This window comes from Myotis nattereri, assembly GCF_964212035.1.
Source record: "Myotis nattereri genome assembly, chromosome: 10".
In the NCBI taxonomy this organism is placed as follows: Eukaryota; Metazoa; Chordata; class Mammalia; order Chiroptera; family Vespertilionidae; genus Myotis; species Myotis nattereri.
Window position 1 is genome coordinate 22,863,614 of NC_138085.1, and position 20,414 is coordinate 22,884,027.

General features: G+C 57.6%; 1 protein-coding gene across 1 annotated transcript in view; it reads left to right on the forward strand.

The window, feature by feature from the left end:
* FAM178B (family with sequence similarity 178 member B) overlaps positions 1–20,414 on the forward strand; it is an 83,935-nt gene that overhangs the window by 61,797 nt on the left and 1,724 nt on the right. Inside the window, exons 10-11 of the mRNA XM_081100674.1 lie at positions 3,848–3,973; positions 20,152–20,229. Coding sequence (XP_080956800.1) covers positions 3,848–3,973; positions 20,152–20,229 — 204 coding nt within the window. The remainder of the gene's footprint in view (positions 1–3,847; positions 3,974–20,151; positions 20,230–20,414) is intronic.

Genomic DNA, 20,414 nt, shown 5'->3' on the forward strand with positions numbered 1-20,414 from the left:
GTCAGAGGACCAGGCCATCCCTTCCTTGTCCTTCTTAATGCACAAGTGCCTGATGAACCTATCAACTGATTCCCTAGGAATGGGGTGCAAGGGCTGAGCACTGGTGTGGGGGAGAGGGTCTGGGACGAGTGCTGGGCAGAGGTCCTCAGGCACTGCTGGCAGAAGTGTCTGCTGCCTGCACTGCTTGGCTCCCCGTCTCAGGCTGCAGGCTGTGGCCCTGGGAGCAGGAGGAGCAGGTGCTGGACAACTGAATGTGAGGATCAGGACTTCTGTAGATGATCAGAACGCAACAACTCCAAAGCGTGCATCTTTCAGGAGAGCCTCAGGGTCCAGCTGCCTCCTGGGGTTCCTGTGACTCCCTGGACTATCCCAGAAGCAGCGGGGTTCCGGCCTCCGGCGTCAGTATGCTCCAGACACTCTCAGGTCACTGCAGATACAGCCCCGAGCAAACTCAGTCCCTCCCTCGTGAAACTCATGGTTCAGGGCAAGATGGACATGGGGACCAGGGAAGAAGTACCGAGCCCTGGCATGCCAGGCTGTGTTCGTGCTGCGGAGAAAGATGGAGCCGAGAAAGAGGAGTGTCGGGAGGATGCTGTTTTATAAGGATGAACAGGGACATTTGAGCACAGACCTGAGGGAATCGAACAGGTTTTGGGGGAAGAAGGAACAGCAAGTGCAAAGGCACTCGGGCAGGCAAAGGCCTCTTAGATTGGAGGAAAACCAGAGGCCAGTGTGGCTGGAGCAGAGGGCTGAGGGTGGAGCAGGAGTGGTGTCAGCGAGGTAAGTGGGAACTCAAGCCCCGGGCACCTCCAGGCGGAAGTGGAGATCCATTGGAAGGAAGAGGAAAAACATAATTGGTTTATAAAATGTTCCCACTCTTGAAATTGACTATTGGGGGTGGGGAGGAGGGAGGTGATGGCAGTAACCACGGTAAGAGCTGGCAGTTCGGCCTGGGGTGGCGGTGCCATAGGTTGTGAGAAGTGGTCAGATTCTAGGTATATTCCCCAAGGACAGCCAGTGGGACCTGGGATGTGAGAGAAGGAGGCAAGCAGGGCTCCAAGGCTGTACATCCGGCAGGTGGAGCGGCACTTGACGGAGGCAGGCAAGCCCGGGTGGGACAGGCTGTGGAGGGAAGTCGGAGGTAGTGTCTTGTCGCAGGCCACCTCTGGCCACACAGCAAGCATCTTTGGTCAAGTCATGTCTTCCAGTTTGGAGTTCGAAAAACGTGAGCTTCAAATTGCTGACATCAAGGGGGATGAGGTTTGCATCTACGAGGGGAACTAGTTGAGGCACTGCCCGGCTGTTCACTTGTTAGTTCACTTAATGATACGGGTTCAACGCGTACCACATGCCAGGCACTGTGCTAGACTCTGGGACAGAGTGAATGAAGGTGCCCTCATGGGGCTTACATTCTAGTAAGGGAGGGGGAACAGATAATAATAAAAAGTAAATTGCACAGCATGTTGGAAGGTAATAAACTCCATGGAAATAAGGTAGGGCAGAGTCAGGATCGGCGAATGGAGTGGTGAGGGCGGGAGGTTGCAGGGAGCTGGGCGGGCCTCGCCAGCCAGGTGGGCCTGGAGCTGGGCTGGAAGGAGGGGAGGGCAGTTGTGCAGTCTGGTCAGAAGGACCACTCGGCACAGGCTCCCGGAAGCAGCAGGGGCCACCGGGGCATCGCACACAGGTGAGATCCTGGCCTTCTCCTCTGGGCAAGAGGAGCAGCGGTCTGGCTGAACCAGGAGCGACAGGCTTTGTGGCAGTGCTCGCACTGGAACTGGCCTGCCTCCTCTGCCCGCAGCCTGTTGAGGCCAGTGGAGCGCTGCCTTCCTGGGATCATTTGCTTCTGGCCTAGAAGTGTCTGCCCTCCAGGGCTGAGTGTCTACGGAGTCGGCTCCCAGAAACGGGGGCCAGGTGGGGAGATGCGCTGGCCCAGCTGGGACCCATGCAGGCCAAACGAGTCCTTATCCTGGAGAGAGATGGGCTGGCTGAGCTGGAACCACAAGGGATAAGCAACCAGAAGGTGGAGGCTCGCTGTGCTGAGTGGGGTGGCGGGGTGGAGTGAGGGGAAACTGGGAGCTCTCTGCATGTGTTCCTCTGCCCTGCCCGAGGCTCACTGGCTGGGAGGGTCCACTGGGGGGAGGGCTGCAGAGCGCCCCTGTGTGCCCCTGTGCTCGCACAGCTGTGAGCCCTGAGCAGGCAGCGCTGTTTTGGGACCTCTCCCCAGACTTGCAGGGACTGAGCAAGAGGCACACTGGGTGTGGTGTCTCTCTTCACCTAGCACCTTCCCTCCCTCCCTCTCTCCCTGCCTCCTCTCTGCCCTCCTGATGGATCAGACACTAAGCCCAGAGCTCTGGCTTCCTCAGGCCTGACTCCTCGCCCTCACCCCAGCTGCTCTTTTGGGCTAAGCCCACAGCTGCTGGGGGGCTGAGCAGGTGGCTGAGGGTGTCATAGGGAGGAAGCCAGGTGTGCTGGGCAGGCTGGGCTCAAGCAGGGGTCGGGCTCAGGGCTCAAGCCCTTCCCCCTTCAGCTGCCCTGCACCTGCTACATCTGAAGAGATGGTGCCTCCGTGAACCTCCCCCACCCCCACGCTGCTCCCTGGTTCTGCACCACCACCTCTCCAGGCGGCACGTGGCCTCAGAGGGACGGTTGGAGCCCGCCTGCCCGCCTGCCCTGCCACCGTTCGCCCGGGGGCAGCTGGGCGGTCCTGGCTGGGGCCCAGCTGAGGCTGCCCACACCAGGTGCAGGGGCTGGCGGGAAGGATCGCTTGCCACAGACACCTGGACTCATGTGGACCACGGTCCAGAGGGTGGGGAACACTGGCCCATTTGTTCAGAGAGGGTGGTCAGTTGGGGAGGGGGGAGCTAGCAGATTAAGTGACATTTCAACCCAATGCAAGTTGTGGACCTTGTGGGGAATCCCCATTCCAACAGAACAACTACAGGAGAACATATCTGAAACTCCGAGAAAACAGCACAGGTGTTAGATCATAAAAGGAATTCATTCTTGGTGATTTTATTGAGCAAGAAAATGGTATTATGATTATATTGGGAGGGATCCTTATCCTTTTCTGTTAGAAGCTCTTTGTGGGTAAAATAATACAGTGTTTAGATTTGCTTTAAAATTCTCTGGGAGGAAAATGGGGGGGGAGGATGGAACAGTAGGCAGCATGGTGATGGCATGGACCATTGTTCCCAGTGAGGGAGGGGGGCGGCATGCAGCTTCTCCCCTTCCCTGAGCCCTTGCTCAGGCCCCACAGGGACATGTTAAATGGAAAGAGAGGGACGCGGGCAAGTGGGCCAGAGTAGCTCAGCCAGGGGGCCTCCCTGGAGGCAGAGGAGACCCTCTCTGCTGGCCATGCTTCTAAACCAGTGGTTCTCAACCTGTGGGTCGCGACCCCTTTGGCAGTCGAACGACCCTTTCACGGGGGTCACCTAATACTATCCTGTGTATCAGATATTTACATTACGATTCATAACAGTAGCAACATTACAGTTATGAAATAGCAAAGAAAATAATTTTATGGTTGGTTCACAACATGAGGAACTGTATTTAAAGGGCCAGAAGGTTGAGAACCACTGCTCTAAACCATGAGTGTCTGCTGACTGCAGGCGAGTGGGCGGCCTCCAGCCCCCGGGGCTCTTCTTCCCTGGTCACTCCTCCGAGGGGCTCGCCCTGTGCCAGGCCTGGGTAACCGTGAGCCCTCCTTCTCGGGAAGGTGTGTACGCACCTCCACTGTACAGAGCGAGAGTGAGAGGTGGACCCAGGTTCTGGAAGCTGGCGGTCTGGCTCCAGAACCCACACTCTCAGCCACCAATGCCAGCGAGGTGACGGCCTCTCTCCCCTGCAGCTTGTTGTGCTCAGCCGGCTCCTGTACCTCATGAGGCCGGCAGCCCTCGGGCAGCACCTGGACTCCGAGGCCTCGCCACCCCGCCAGGAGCAGCAGCCCACGGCCAGTGCTAAGCGAGACTACAAGGTGAGCACGGGGAGCCACATCCCCTTCGCCTGGGGGGCCCTGCCAAGCCCCACGCTGGGTGCTGCGGGCACAGGCGCAGGCCGCTTGGGTTCTGCTGCCGGGTGCCCGGCCTGGTGGAGGCCACAGGCCTGTTAGTCTCACAGCGCCGGTCAAAGAGGACACCGGCAGCCTGCTGCTGAGGGAGGAGTGGAAAGGGACATGAAGGAGAAGCCAGCGGGTGTCCAGACAATCCGGCCCCCTGTTCTCCGAGGGCAGCGCCCGGTCAACCTGCCTGTGCCCATTTGGCGTGGTTGTCGTTGAGCCCAAGTCATCCCGTTGCCCCTCCAGACACTGCCCAGGTTCCCCGAAACCACCCTCTGGCGGGAGCGGCAGGTGTGGGTTCGGAGAAGTGAGGCCGTGGCCCCGAGGTGAGCGCCAGCAGGTGGTGTGGGGCTTCAGACTGCATCCCAGACCTGGGTCCTGGAGCCGTGATCTCAGCGAGCGTGCCCCGGGGCTCCGGGTGAGGAGTGCAGACAGGCGCCCTCCTAGTTTAGGAAGGGTGATCCCAAAGGCTCCTGGGGGCTGGCAGTCAGAAGTCTAACCTTTGGGCATCATCCTGCGAATCAGATAAACGAATTAATTACTTAATGAACACAAACCGACCATTAGGAAGAGCGGGAGCCCGCACGCTCTCCTCCGGGGAGTGGAGGAAGGTTGGCTTCCAGCTCCACCTGATGCTGGTGCCCTGCCAGGCGCAGCCTCCCGGAGCATGGGAGTGCCCACGTGTCCCTTCTCCGGTCCAGCTACTTCCTGACACATGGGCGCTGGCTCAGAGGCGAGTGGAGTGTTGGGGGTCAGCCCGGGGCGGTCTGTCTGAGCAGGGCAGTGGTTAGAAGCCTCAGGCCTGGGCTGGAGAAGGAGGAAACAGGACGGAGGAGGGGAGGGGAGAGGCAAGGGAGGGGCTGTCTGTCCACCACGTGGAGAGTGCGACCTCCAGGCGCCTTGGGGCCACTCCCGTGACCTCACCCAGTGGGCGGGGTACCCTTTATTTTGAGGACGGTTCTCTCACATATGCAGGAGTTGTGGAGCGTCCCCCTGGCCGGTGGCCATATAGGACATGACCAGTTTGGCCTGGAAACATGGAGTGGCCCGGCACCAGGACAGAAGTGCAGCGTGTGCTGGCCAGGGCAGCAGAGGGCACAGGGGGCTCCTGATGCCTTTGCAGAGGGAGGCACGAGCCCCCTGGCCTTGGTCCTACCTGAGAGGGAGGTGGCCCAGGGCAGGCGAGGGGAGAAAGCAGGCCAGGCTGGCGGAAGGCACAGCGGAGACAGAAATGTGAAGTGTCCTGACTCCTGGGCGGGCTCTGCTCTGACCTGGAGGCCATGGTGGGGGCAGTGGGGCTGCTTACGGCTCCAGCAGCCCAGCCCCACTCCCAGGCCGGCTGACTGACTCCTCATTAGGCCCCAGCACGTTTCATCTTCAAAGATGAACAGGCTACTCACCAGCCGAAAAGAGTGGAGGCGTCACCCGCCCTGTTTTACAGGAGTGGTGGTCTGGGCCGGCTGTGCTTTTATCCCAGAGCTCAAAGGCCTGGCCTTCTTTCTCCTTGAGGTGCGCGGGGAAACCAAGGCCAGAGTGAGGTTGAAAGGGGACGGGCCCTTTCCCAGCCCTTGGGCCCCCTCCCTCAGACCTGCTCGCTCCTGTCTGGGCGATTTCCTGCCCTGGAGAGACTGCGTGGTCACAGCCCTCCCCAGCCTTCAGATAGACACTCTGCCAGGCTCCACGCCCACTTTCCCACCTCCTCTCTCTGCCTGGGGCCTTGGCACAGCCTCCTCTCCCAGTGAGGCTCCCAGCCTGCCCCCCAACTGGGAGAGGCGCTCTTGCTGCCCAGGGCATGACTTTTCTGTCCTCCCTGATCTGGTGACTTTGCAGTTGTCCCTTTACTTGTCCTTAGTTGGGCATGGCCTGTGTCTCCCAGCATCGTGTGGTATGCTTGGCGCCAGATGAGTGAATGAATGAAGCAACTTCAATTCCTCTTCCTCTCTGAACTCCCCCTCCCCCACCCCTCATTCTGGAGGGCCTGAGACCTGCTCGCTCTGCACGCCCTCTGACCTCTGACCAGTCTCTGCATGTGGCCCCCTGTCCTCTAAAGTCCTGGTGTCTTAGAGCTGCAGGGGCCTGTAGCCTGTGAGACGCTGGCTTCACAAGGGTCACCTGCTTGTGAGAGAGCCAATCAGAGAACACGGTGGGTAATTCTAAGCCAGTGAGGTTCCTGCCTGGGAACGCTAACCGGCCGAGTGCCACCACGGAGACAGCCTGCTGCTAACAGCCCTCGGTGGGAGGGTAGAGTGCTGCTGTGTCCTGGCAGCTCACACAGAGCTTGTGGAGTAGAGGAGCCCTGCTTCTTGACGGGCGATTAGAATACTTGCAGCATTTTCAAGTGCTTTTGGATAAAGAAATGGTTGCCCAGCCCTGGCTGCTGTGGCTCAGCTGGCTGGGCGTCATCCCCTGAGCAACAGAAACGGTTGCCCAGCCCCTGTGGTGTGTGGGTCAGACTATTTTGAACAGAAAACAATTAAAGCCTAATAAACTCAGGAAGAGTTTGTTAGCTCCCCCTTTCCTGCTAGAGACTCAGAGAGAAAAACCTGCTTCAGAACAGGGAACCTTCTCACTTAGGAATGACGTGTGGCAGCTAGGCGGGGTCCAAGAACATCCGATTCCGAGGTTCCCCTCTGCACCCACTGTTGTGGGGGGCAGGCAAGAATGTATTTACCGAACATTTGATCGTTCTCAACCACCTGTGAACTGCCTACCTCCCCCTCCTTAGTCCAAAAGGACATATGCACCTCAGCTTGCCTTACTAAGGGATATATGTCATTTGTAGTGTGTGTAATTTTTATGTTTGTGTGAATTCCCTTGCACAAATATTAAGGTTTGATTTTCGCCCTGGCTGGTGTGGCTCGTTTGGTGAAAGGTTGCTCGTTCAGTTCCCCATCAGGACACATGCCCAGGCTGCTGGCTTGATCTCCGGTCGGGTGCATGTAGGAGGTAGTTAATGGATGTTTCTCTCTCTCTCCCTACCCCTTTCTCTCTCTAAAACCAATTTTAAAAAGATTTGGTTTTCTCCTTTTACCTTCTGTATGTCTTTCAAATCCTTCCACCAGCCAGAAGAGGGACGTTTCCCTGCCCTTGCGTGGCTGGTGTAGGCCCTGTGCTTGCCCGGTTTCAGAGGGGCTCTGCCAGAGGAGGACAGACAGAGGTCAGAGTGTGGTTTGGGGTCTGAGGGGGGAGAGGATGTCTTCATGCAGGAGTGGACTCCAAGAGTTGGCCTCCAGGTTCCCCCTCTGACCTAAGGGCACCAGTTCTGTGAGAGACAGGCCCCTGGGCTCCGTGGGAGGCTGCTCCAGCCCCTGGCAGACAGACGCAGGTAACTGCACTCAGGCGGCCATTGCCTCCAGGAAGCTAACCGCTTAGCCTTCCAACCAGAGCCAGGGATCCAGAGCTTTTTTGTTCTTTTGTTAACTCATGTAAACCATTGTTGATGTAAGAATGTCCAAACCTGTAGATAATTTTTAAAAATATACATTTTAATTGATTTTTTTACAGAGAGGAAGGGAGAGGGATAGAGAGCCAGAAACATCGATGAGAGAGAAAAGTTGATCAGCTGCCTCCTGCACACCCCCTACTGGGGATGTGCCCGCAACCAAGGTACATGCCCTTGACTGGAATCGAACCTGGGACCCTTCAGTTCCCAGGCCAACGCTCTATCCACTGAGCCAAACTGGTTAGGGCAATTTTTAATGAATTTGGTTGAAAAATGCTCCTGAAAATGGCAGTTTTGCAGATTCTTTTATACATTAGAGTCGAAGGAGGAGATGTAAAGGGGTTACATGAAACCCGTTGGTAGTTTAGGGAGGCAGGAGAGAGCAGTGTGGGGTGGGGATTTCTGACATTGGATAAAGGAAAACACACACATACTTCCTTTTTTAGATATTTTTATTGATTTCAGAGAGAAAGAGAGAGGGAGAGAGAGGTAGAAACATCAATGATGAGAGAGAATCATTGATCAGCTGCCTCCTGCACTTCCCCTACTGGGGATCAAGCCCACAACCCGGCATGTGCCCTGCTCAGGAATCGAACCATGACCTCTTGGTTCCTAGGTCGACGCTCAGCCACTGACAGGTACTTCTTTTACATTGTGGGTACAGGACGGGGAACATTTACCGCATGGAGATGGTATGCGGGGGTTAAGATAACAATGACAGTTCACTCTGGGTTGTGAGGGCTCTGAAAGAAGATTACTCTGACATTTCAAAGGCATGTTATCTTATTGATGCAAAAAGATAGTAGGCAGGCTCACTTAGGTAAAGACTGACTTTTGTCACGCAAGCTGCGGGCCTCGGACGTGACCTGCTCTCAGTTAGGAATTTTGATGATCAAACCATCTATGTGATGACTTTAGGTCCTGTGAGTTTGTAAGGCCGCGTTGGCCTCCCCTGAGCCAGCAGGTTTAGCACGTGGCCCCTTTCTTGTCCGCAGCGTTTGGGCAGCTTTTGTCTGATTGTACCCTGGCCAATCTCAGGGTCTCGGCCTCCCTTTTACTGAGGTTGTTGATACTGGCCTTGCTGAACCTCCGCATCTGCTGTGCCCCGTCTCCCGCCCTTCCCTCCAGGGTCTCTACGGTGCAGGGAGTTCTCCCCAGTTTGGTTACATTTGGGAGCTTTGAGGAAGTAGACTGTCTCTCACTGTGAAAGAAAAGGAAGGTCCACAAAGGGGAAGTCTGGGGGCGCTGCGCCAAGGCGCCAGGAGCCCGTCCTGTCTCCTCGTCAGCTTCTGGCCTCATCCTCCTCACAGCCAGATGATGTCCTTGTGGGACAGACACTGAGGTTCTGCACACGTGATGGGCCCTGTCCCTGGTGGACTAGCTGCAAGAGACCACACGCCGGATGAGCCTGGCCGGCCACAGGTGGCTGCTGCCAGCTTCCTCGCCATGCCTACGGCCTGCGGTCAGCCCGGTGCTGGGCGTGCCTGCGTGGGAGAAGTGCTGGTGTAGAATTGATGGTTGGAGGCGGGTGTGCTCCAGGCTGGGCCTCGCGTCCTTTGAGTGCTCTTACCCCGGGGATCCCCGCGTGCCCACCGCAGAGGGCGTCGGCCTGGATGTGCCTGCGTCTGTGTGCGCTGTGCACCTCTCCTGTATATCTTTGTGGTGCATATATCTTTGTGGTAATAGAGCCGACGAACAAGTTTTACTGCTTTTGCTTCTGCTGCTGTGATGGCTGCAGGCCTGTCCCTGTGTCTGGCCTGCTGCCAAGAGCACCTGAAGTGACTGGGGTCGGCTTGGGCGGTTCTGGGAAGGGCAGGGAGGGGGCAGGCCCCTGGCGGCTGTGTGCCTGCCCGCACTCTCCTGCCGCTCCCAGCAGCATGGGACGGCGTTCCCTGGGGCTGCTGAGCACAGGCCTGGTGCCTGTCACCCAGAAGGACGGGCGCACTGAAGCCTCTCCCTCTTCCTATACCCTCTGCCTTCTCCTTGCGCGGGACTCCCTGTCTTGCTGCCCCTCCCCCTGCCTTAGGGAGAGCCATGGTTAGCAGGGAAGGGAACTGACTGGGCACGAGGAACAGGAAGCAGATGTTGGGGAGTCGGGAGTCCCTTCCCTGGCTGGTCGTTGGTGCGTTCTTACTTCCTCCACAGTGAGGAGCCTCAGACATCTTTGGAAGTCAGTGTCAGAGCTGGCCTTTGGAAAGCTGGCCCTAAAGGGCACCCGCGCACTTCACGCAGCTCAGTGGCCGCCGAGCCTCTACAGAGCGGCCTCCTGAGCATCCGAAGCCACACGGCTCGGGCCCAGGCCCGCTCTGTCGGGTGTGTGAGCAGAGCTTGAAGGGGCAGAGCTCGGCGGGCGGCAGGCGGGCTTCTCCAGGCAGCTGGCACTCAAGCCTGCTCTCTGCCCACCCACGCCAGGCCCAGGGGCCCCGGCACAGTCCTGCCCCGTGCTTGTAACTTCTCTGTTCTGACCGAACACCTTCCCAGCCTCTTTATCCTGCAAGTCCTCCTGGGCCACCCTGTGATCATCTTCCTCCCATTGCTGCTCGGGAAAAAGCGACCCTCCGTGCCCGTCCGTCAGCCCAAGCCCTGCCATCCCTGCTCCTCAGCTGGCCCTTCATCCATGCGCTTCCCTCCGGGGCCACATCACACCACTTGATTCCAGGCAGTGCTGTCCTTCCCAGAGCCCCCTTCTCAGGCCTGAGGCTTTGCTCCTGCTCTTGCTCCTCCTGGCAGCGCCGGCCTGTCCCCTGTCCTGGATTCCGTGGTCCCACAGGCTATTCACTCACCCTGTGGCTTCACTCACCTAAACGGCATCACTGTTGAGTCTGTCTCAACTGCATCCCCAGTGGATCCCTCTTCAGAGGGAACAAGCCCCTTCTGCTGGGCACAGCAAGGGCCCAAGGGACCCTTATCACCCCCTGTGCCCAGCCCACCTGCCTGGGCCTGAGCCAGGAGGTGGAGGAGCAGTGCCTTTTTAAAAAATAAATGTCTCACCCTAGCTAGTGTGGCTCAGTGGATAGAAGGGTCCCGGACTGAAGGGTCCTGGTTTGGATGCCAGTCAAGGGCACATGTCCAGGTTTCAGGCTTGATCCCCATTAGGGGGCGTGCAGGAGGCAGCCAATCAGTGATTCTCTCCTATCTCTCTCTCCCTTTCCCTTCCTCTGAAATCAGTATAGTAAAAACAAACAAATAAACATGTCTCTACTGATTTTAGAGAGAGAAGAATGGAAAGGGAGAGAGAAAGAAACATTGATGTGAGAGAAGCATCAATAGGTTGCCTCCCCCACACACTCCAACCAGGGATCAAACCGGAAACCCAGGCATGTGCCCTGATCAGGAGTCAAACCCACCACCTTTTGGTGCCGGGACGATGCTCCAAGCAACTGGGCCGCACCGGCCAGGGCAGGAGCAGTGCCTTCTAAGTGCTGCGTCTAAGCAGCGTAGGCAGCAGCACACAGCTGAGGAGCCTGGCAGGGGCTGAGGCCCCACCCACTGCTCTGTCTGCAGGAGCAGTTGCCAGGCAGACCGTGCTTCCCAGCAGCTCTCTGCTCTCTGCCTTTCCTGTCCCTTCTCCCTGTCTTTGCCAGGACTTTGTAGTGACAGACTCAAACACACCCCGACAGGTCTGGAGGGCCCCTCCAGCTGGGACAGGGTTGAGCAGTGTCGTGAGGCCTCGGCGTTGCTCCCTGAACCCCGCAACTCTGCCTCCCAGCAGGCTCTCCCCCTGGGGCTGGACCCTCCACACTCCCACCCTGCCCTCATCAGCCCCAGCCAGGGAGAAAGAAAGGCTTCTGTCCCGGCCTCCTAACCAGAGTCCCAGAGTTTAGTCTCAGTGGCTTGGCAAAAAGGTCATGTGCTCATCTCTAAACCAATCACAGAGCCAGGTGCACAGGAATCGGCCAGCCTGGGCCATGTCTCCCCTAGAATCAGGGCTAAAGTCACTCTCTTGGAGCAACTTGGCCTGGATGTAGGGAACAGGAGGCTGGGACAGTGACAAAAGAAGGGACAGAATCTGGGCACCTGGAAACCTTAGGCATCCATGGCATCCTCCTGGTCTTCAGCCATGGGCAATGGTCCTACGTTGTTATCCTTGGGAGGCAGGAGGAGGGCTGTGCCTGCCAGGAGCCAGATCAGCGAGTGGGGAAGAGAAGGGAGGGAGCCATTGCTCTGGAGGAGGCGCTGCACTGGGAGGCCTCTCCAAGCCCCTGAGGATGCTCGGGCCATGCCCGCTGCTCTCGGGCTCCTCAGCATGGCGCCCACGTACTGACGTGTGGTGGAGAACCTAGTCCCGCTTGGGCAGACGCAGAGCTGGGTTTCCGGTCCACATCCCTCTGGGGTCAGGGTCTCTAGTTCTGGCTGGAGAAGCAGGAAGAGCCAGCCAACCCCCGCCTGTCATCTCCCCAGCCCTCAGGGCCAGCAGGAAGCTGGAAGGGAAGGGTGGCTGGGTGGGAGGGCTCTAGCAAGGCTTTTCCTACAGCACCCCACCCCGCCTCCCTCAGGCAGATGAGCAGTAAGTCAGATGCTCAGATAACCTCCCTACAGCTGGTCCCCAGGAACAGAAGCCCTCAGCCTTCCTGCTTTCGTCCCAACTCCATCTCTCCCCCACCCTGCACCATACTGTGCCCTGGCCTCCAGTTCCACCCTGGCCTCCAGTAGCAAGAGCTGAGGCCAGGGCCGCCCAGGGCCTAGACCTGAGGCCAGATAGAGCTAAGAAAATCCTGTCTCTCCTAAGTGAGTTCAGTCCTCAGGTCTGAGGTAGTGGACGGACACAAGCCAGGCTCCAGCAGCCTCCAGGTTCCAGGGCCTCTGCAAGCCGTCCAGCCTCTACCCAGCGGGGCTCCAAGCACTCTCTAGGCGCCGTCCCAGCAGCTGACCCCAGTCCTACTCCTGTCCAGACGCTACAGCTTGTCTCCCATCACCCTCAAGTGCCTCATCTCTGGGCTCAAACTCACCCCCATCTCCGAACAGGCACTTTCATTAAGAGGTGAGTGTGGCAGGCCCTGCTATGACGTCTCTGGCCTCTCTGCCCTGTGCCTGCAGGGACCCTGGCCTGGGAAGAGGTGTGTCACCATCTCTTCTCATTTCCTGGTGATCAGTCCAATGCCCTCGTCATTTCCTTCTCTCTAGGACTATGGCCGAGGACTTGTCCTGTCAGAGTCATTTCCAAACTCCGCTTCCCTCTGCTTGCTGCTTTCATGACGGTCCAAGCCAAGGTCAGGGTGTGACCTTGAGCAGGCGCATGGCTGTGGTAGCTGTGGGGGTCGGGAAGAGAGACCGTCCTCGAGAGGCTAGCAGAGGCCACATTCCAGGACAGGTCCAGATGAGGTCCCCCTTGAAAATGCATCCCCTCTTGTCATATTTTTGTGGACACACCAGCCGGACGAGCTGCCAGGCTTTCTCGTGGACTGAGGCCCTTGGCCTGGGGCCCGCAAGTAGCCCTGCGTCAGGATTACTCATCACTAATTATTGTTGTCATATCCCGCCTGTGGCAGAGGACCTAGACCATGCCCTGGGGGCTCGGGCTCTGGGCCTCTCCCTATCCAGCCTCCAGTAGGCCCTTGGGCCCTTGCTGTGCCAGCAGTACGGCCTTGTTCTCTCTGAAGGGGGACCCTAGGGGTGCACGTGCGCATGTGCACGCACACACACACACACACACACACACACACACACACACTCGGAGCTTGTCCAGCTTAAGGCAGAAGCACAGACATCTGCTCAGATCTAACCTTCACTGGAGGTGGTCACACAGTCAGGGGACCTCTCCAAGCTCAGTGTCCACATCTGAGGCCCGCCCCGCCCCCTCAGGGCACTGGGAAGTATGGCTGTAGGTTTAAATTTCATTTTGAAGAACAGAAAGAAGGAAAATAAAAATTCTCCAGGACGCAGCTCTGGCCTTGGGTCTGAAATGTGCCACAGGAATAGACCAGGCAACGTCAGTCTTGCCCAGGCCAGATTAGCTCTAGCGTTGACCCCCTCACCTGTGGGTGAGCCTGACTGTCTCCCATGGAACAACCCCAAGAGGATCGCACAGGACAGTGCCGGGCCTGGGGCAGAGCCTCTCCTGCAGTCCGTGCTGTGGCTGGGCTGCACCGCAGGCCCTCTGGTCAGGCTGAGAGCAGCCCAGCCAGGTGGTGGCTGATGCAGGTCCCCCAGCGCAGCTACCACCCAGAGGCAGTGAGCCAGAGGGGCGAAGCCGGAGGAGGCTGCTCTGGGGTCCCGGGGTCCCAGGCAGAAACCCTGACACCCATAGGCATTCGGGGCTTTTTGAGCAGGAGCCTGGACCCCTGGGCCCCAGAGGGCACGTCCCGTGGGTCCATCTTGGTCCTCCCCAGCAGTTGTTCCTGGGTCAGCCTTAGCTCACCCCCTCCCCCGCCTCCTCAGCAGCTGCCTGGGGCCTGGCGGGAGCAGCTCCCACAGGATCCTCCTGCCAGCGGCCAGGTCTGCCATCCCCTCCAGCCTGGCTGCCTTGAGAAGGGCTGGGGTGAAGACTTGCCTGGTTCCTTAAGTCTGGATTCCTGTCATGGCCTGAGGTGGGAGAAACCATAGTGTTCTGGGCGGAGCCAGTGGCTTCCTGGGAGATCCTCTCCCTCCTCCTCTCTGCCCCTTTTTAGCACAAATGCTCCTGGCCACAGCCCGCTTCCTTGGCACAGCTGGAGGGGAATTTTGTGAAGGAGGGAGTTCCTGGGAAACGGCCACCCTTTCCCCTCTCCTCGTGTGATGCAAGGCTGCAGAGGGAGTCTTGGCCCTGGTTCCTGGGGTCAGAACTCCCCCTTGGTGGGTGACAGGCCCAGCACACTGTCTTCTATCTCTTACCCTTGTCATCCATCCTTCCCCAGGGGCCGGGTGGGCCCTTTAAGACTCCAGAGCCAGGAAGGAGGCATCCTGCACGGCACTTCTCAGAAAAGTCCGCCTGGCTCTGGGAAAGACCCAGGAAGCGAAAGCTGCAGGCCTTGCCAGCGGCAGCGGCGTCAGCAGGGGACGGTCCCGTCTTGTCCACATGGGGTTCAGGCACGTCCCGTTCTGCACCCTCAGACTCTGCCTCTCCCCAGTTGTTGTCTGAGATTTCCTGGGCCCGTTTCCCATGGGGGCTTCCCAGCCTCCAACTCACTCACACCCAGTGTGAGGGGGGGAGGCCCCGGGGGGGGGGGGGGGGCGAGAAGGCCCGGAGGGGGGGGAGGGTGGCTGGGCAGCCTGAATGGTGAGGGCCCATTTTTCAGACAAGTTCCTGAAGACTGGACAAGTATAGCCCCTCACCGCCTCCAGCCTCGCTTTAACCCCGCCCCTGCGCCTTAGAGAACTGGAGGGGCCTGGGCCACCACGCACTCCCCGACTGTGCAGGAAATGGGAGCGGCGGGGGGCTTTGGTGGCGACCAGCAGCGTGTGCCTCTGCCCAGCCTCCCCCTTTCCTGTGTCTTGAAAGAAATCAGAGCCCCAGCCTGGTGCCAGCCGGGACAGGAATGGGCTTGCTAAGTTCAGGAACTGGTCACAGCAACTGGAGCAGGAAACAGCGCTCACACCTGGCTGTCTGCTTTGTGTCCTCCTGGGCGCGCTGGCTCTCACCACGGCTGGCTGGCACTCGGGCCGCCTCTGGTCCCCCAGCCGCAGTGGGACTGTCAGAGGATGGAGTCTCCGACCCGGCCTCCTCTGAGCCAGAGCCCAGTGTCCGCTAACGTCTGCTTTTCTGGGAGGCGCGCACCGGCGCTCTCTTACCTCTCAGGGCTGAGACTGCGGGTCTCGGGCCTGCAAGTGACAGAGTGGTCTGGGCGTGTCCTGTGTACATAATGAAGCCTTTCCCCAAAGCACTGCTGTACAGACTAGCCGTCAAGATTCTGACCGCAGGGGAACTGTTTCGGGGATCCCAGTGTTTGAGTCCTGCCTGGGTGCACTGGCCAAAGAAATGCAGGAGTAGCAAGTGGGGTGGGTGAACTTTCCTCTACCCTCAAGGTGCACAACTTCTGGCTGGTCTAATAATCAAATAGACTTGAGACAGGTTAGCAGGAGAAATGAACCACATTTAACACATGTGTATGGGAACCCCACATGCCGGCGAGGTTCTGAGACAGAGGGGACTGAGGTATATAATCTCCTGTGGAAGCTTCACAGGCTCAGTGCAGGACGATAACAGCAGATGTGCCCTGGCTGGTGTGGTCAGTGGCTAGAGCGTTGGCCCAAGTATTGAAGGGTCACAAGTTTGATGCCTGGTCAAGGGCACGTACCTGGGTTGCAGGTTGGATCCCTGTCCCCAATTGGGGCACCTGGGATGTTCTCGTTCTCTGCCCCCCCCCCCGCCCCCGCCTCCCTTCTACTCTCTGTAAAAGTCACGGAGAAAAATGTTCTCAGGTGACAATTAACAACAAAAAAAAGAAGAGCAGATGTTTACTAAAAGTTTGCCCTGCCGTCTAGGTGGGTTGAAAGGATTATTGCTGAAGTGGGCAAGGCCTCTAGCTCAAATTCTTCTAGGCAGTTACAGGTGGGAGGCAGAAGTTGCTCCTCAGCCTGCGGCTAAAGTTGCCTTTAGCTCCAAATAGTCTGCATACCACAAGAGCACATCTTGGGGTAACTCGTCTGGACCCCCACAAAAGGAAAAATAGTTTCATAGTGAGTTGCCCAATCGGGAAAGAGGGAGCTCTAGCAGCCCGATGGTGTATGGGTTGTAGGGCAAAGTCACAGGACCCTGGCTTAGGGATGTGGGTTGTGCTGGGAGCTGATCGCTGGTGGGTCAGGTCTGAGGACCGCTGAGGTCTGTACAGCATCCCACTCTTATTTTGTGGAAAGTAGCCAAGGGGGGTCTTTCTACTTTAGGGTTAAGGAGCTAAAACATAATTTGGGTGAAGATGTTATCTTTAACCTGCAGAGGTCTGAGCCTTGTCAGGGCCCAGGCTCTGTCTTCTGCTGCCTCGGGGACAGCGGATTATTGGAGAAAAGGCTAGGTCTCTGAGGGGTATATATATAGAGAGAAATGATTTCTAGCGCTAGGATTCAAAATTAAATTTAATCAAAGTTGTAAGGACCCTCGGTTCAGCACCTTATCCCCTTAAGTGGGGTCAAGGTCTTCCTTAAAGGGCCCCCATCACTGAACCCTGATTCCAGGCATCACCCTCAAATGCAAGGAGAAACGCACCAACCCCTCTTCTGGGTAGGAGCCGTCCCCCCCCCCCCCCAGCTTTGGAAAATGGGCTTATAAAATAAAACGTGGTTAGTGGGGCTTTTCTTCAGAGCTACCATTTCCTTCTTGCTGTTACACTCCCACCCCCCAAAACTCATTCAGGGGATTTTCCTCCAGCTCAATCATGGGAAAGAGCAAAAGAACAAAGTTGTGAAATTTGCATACAAGTAGTCCTTTTTTCCTCAATAAATCCCTCCTCACAGATTCCCCCCAGGGCATTCCTCAGATCCTGGGCCCATCCCACCACACTGTCTCCTAGGAAGCTGAGTTCTGCAGGGTGCCTGGCCCCAGGGACCCATTCAGGCTGGCGGAAGGTCCCTTCTAGCCCCAGGCTTGCTGTGCACAGCACAGACCTCCACTGAGCGTGTGGGCAGAGGAAAGAGCCACTGTTCCCAGCTCAGGGCTAAGGGACAACTAAGTGAAAGGAATGAGAACTAACCCCTTTCTCTCCCTCTCTGCCCGGCCCCTCCCTGGCTCTCACACCCACCCTGCAGCTAGGGCCCTTGTCAGCCCCTCAGCCCCTGAATGTTTTCTTTAGCGTCTCACCCTGGCCCTGGCTCCCCAGGGCTCAGCTGCTGCTGCTTTTTTTAAAAAAAAATTTTTATTGATTTCATAGAGGGAGGAGAGAGAAGTAGAAACATCAATGATGAGAATCATTGATTGGCTGCCTCCTGTACGCAACCCAGGCATGTGCCCTGACAGGACCTCCTGGTTCATAGGTCGATGCTCAACCACTGAGCCAATGAAGTGGGCTCCGCTCCTTTCCAAGGTCATACTCACCCCAAACCCAGCCAGGCTTAGTCAGTTCTAATCGGCACTGTCTTGTTTATAGTTAATTTTTAAAAACTTTCATTGTACTTTGATCATATGAGTAAAGTATACACATTGTAGAGAAATAATCTTAAAAAGGAAAAAAAATGAGGAGGATGTCCTATAACCCTTTCTCTCAGAGCCGCATTGCCACTGCTGTTCCCACCTCCGCGGCTCTGTGCCCGCTTCTCCGGCTGTCCATCTGTCCCCCACGTCAGGGAGGAGCAGACTCCTCCACCCTCAAGGCTCAGCTGGCTGGCCTGATCATCAGAGACCTGAGCCAGATTAACAAGAGAAAATGACATTTAACACACGTATGTACAGGAACCCCGCAGGCACATGAGAGGGTCAGAGACCCACATGTGGGCGAGGGTCAGGGACAGAAGGGGGCCGAGGTATGTAGGACCTTCTGAGCTGGGAGAAGGTCATGTCCTTGGGGCCTTCCAAGGGTCATGGCAGGGTGGATGGTAAGAAGCACAGGCATTCAGCAAATAGATATTTGCCCCATCTCTTTTGACCTTTCTATAGGTCAAATTCAGCAAGGTCCCTAATTCCGTGGTCGGCAAACTGCGGCTCGAGAGTCACATGCGGCTCTTTGGCCCCTTGAGTGTGGCTCTTCCTAAGCCTTAGGAGTACCCTAATTAAGTCAATAACAGTGTACCTACCTATATAATTTAAGTTTAAAAAATTTGGCTCTCAAAAGAAATTTCAATCGTCGTACTGTTGATATTTGGCTCTGTTGACTAATGAGTTTGCCGACCACTGCCCTAATTCAATTTTTCAGGTAGTTAAAAGGAGGGGCAGAAGTTTCTCTTGAGCCTGAGGCTAGAGTTGCCTTTAGCTCAAAACAATGTGCATACCAGAGAATCCTGGAGTGACTCAGCCAGCCTCCCTGCTCTCCATTGCCCACTGCCCAGACCCTGCCACTAGCCCGGTCCTCAGGGTGCCCCTCCCCGGCTCCACCCTAGCCAGCTTCCTGCCTCTGTTTCCCTGAATCAGCCCCAGGTACTGTAATCAGCCCTGCCCACCCGGCCCCACATAGTAACCGCACCACCTCACTTCGACCCTACTATTCCTTAGAAGCCTGTTGTAGCTTAGTCACTTCCTCCTTGAGCCTCTGAGCTGCACACCACCCCCAGGCACTTAGAAGGACCCTTCTCCTTTTGCGCGCTGGGGAGGCTGAAATTCAGGGTCTGTGGCCAAATGATTGCCTTCCTGCAGCATCATTCTCTAATGTCTAAGGTTGGTGGCTGTGTCTCAGTCCAAGTGCAGTGGGCACACAGGCCTGCACCTGCTTTACGTCCAGGGTGGGGGAGAGATGGGGATGAGCTGCTTGGCGGACTGCAGAGGTCAGAGGGGCTCCAATGCTGTGGCCCTCCCTCCAAAGGGCACGGTCAGTCTGGGGACAGGGACCCCCCAGGGAGCAGGGGGTTGCTAGCAGCTTAGCTCCCTGGTGAGCTGGCCTGCTGGGGGACTGGCAGCTGCAGGACCCTGCAGTCGGAGCTGGCTCAGAGAGGCCAGGCATGACCCCCAGCCGCACTGCTTCCCCCTCGCTGCATCTCTCTTTGCCTGCCAGCCTTCCGGTCAGGCCCCCTGGGGGCCTCGCTGCCATGTTGAAGAACAGGCTGGGTCTGCGCAGGGCAAGTGCTGCTGGGGGAGGGGCAGGTGGTCTCCGTCAGGCCTTTGCACTGTGGCATTTGAATTCAAGAAGACTATTCCACAGTGCCAAGTCTGGTACCCTCGAAAGTGGTTCTAGCTTCTGCCCTAAGGAGGCTTCTGGTCTGTGCAAAGAGGCTGCCCCATTTCTGGGTACCACTTGGTGCTCTAGGGGGACGTGATGGCAGGGGAAGCCTTGGGCTGGTTCTGAGCTCCAGCCCCATTCTGGAGCCGCCTCTCCCTCCAGCTCAGCCTCAGGGCCGGTTATCTGCAGCTACGGGGCAGGTCAGGGTCATTTCCTGCCACCCTCCCTGTCTCAGACATAGGAGTCCAAGGTGAGGGTGTCCACAGACAGAACCTCAGAGTGCCAGGAGCAGACTGTCTCCACAGCAGGGCCTCGCCTGTCTTTAGGGTGCTCCCAGTACCTCCTTTTCTCTGCACAGCAGATGAGTGAGCACCCACAGAGTCCAGGGCCCTGGGATCACACCATTCTGACCAAGTGGCACCCCTCAGTCTCCAGGGCAAGAGCAAAGGTATGCGTTGGTGGGTAAGGCATGCAGATGCGCACCCACAGCCATCACTCTGCCACCGCCTCTTCGCCTGCCTCCTCGTGTCTGCAGGTCTGAACGTCTGGATGGGCTGCACATATGTCTGTGCAAGTGGTGTTCCACCCAGGGGTGAGCTGGGCACCCATGGGCCACGCCCCCCCCAATCGAGGAGAGTGGCCCCCAGTGACAGCGCCCACAGATGTAGGTGGCACCTTGAGGAGCAGGGCAGAAGTCAGAGTGGACAGCCCCTCCCTAGCGGCGCTCTTTCCACTGGAGCCCGGACAGGGCTGGGGCAGCGTGGGCTCTGGAGGGGTTTCTTCCTTTTCTGAAGGAAGGGAGAGCCCTGTGAGTGGGGCCCTGGGCTCCTTAAAGACACCTCCCAGAAAACTGGCTGGAAGCCCAGCCCTCACCCTGCAGGGCCTGGAAGGAGGACTGGGGTGAGGGACTCAGGGATGCCCATCTCCTGTGCTCTCTCCAGGTCTGCTACCTGTGCCACAGCCTCCTGACACTCGCTGGGGTGGTGGTCAGCTGCCAAGACATTACTCCAGACCAGCGGGTGAGTCTCCCAAGAGACTGGGCTGCTCTCAGGGACTGCAAAGAGGGGCTGAGAAAGAAGCAGCAGCAGCTGGGGGGTGGGGGGGGGGGTGTGTGGAGCAGGCCTCTGCCTTCTCCTAGCATCCCATGGGGCCTTCTCAAGAGTTACTGACATGTGCCCCAGCACTTGCCCTGTCCCCCTCCTCT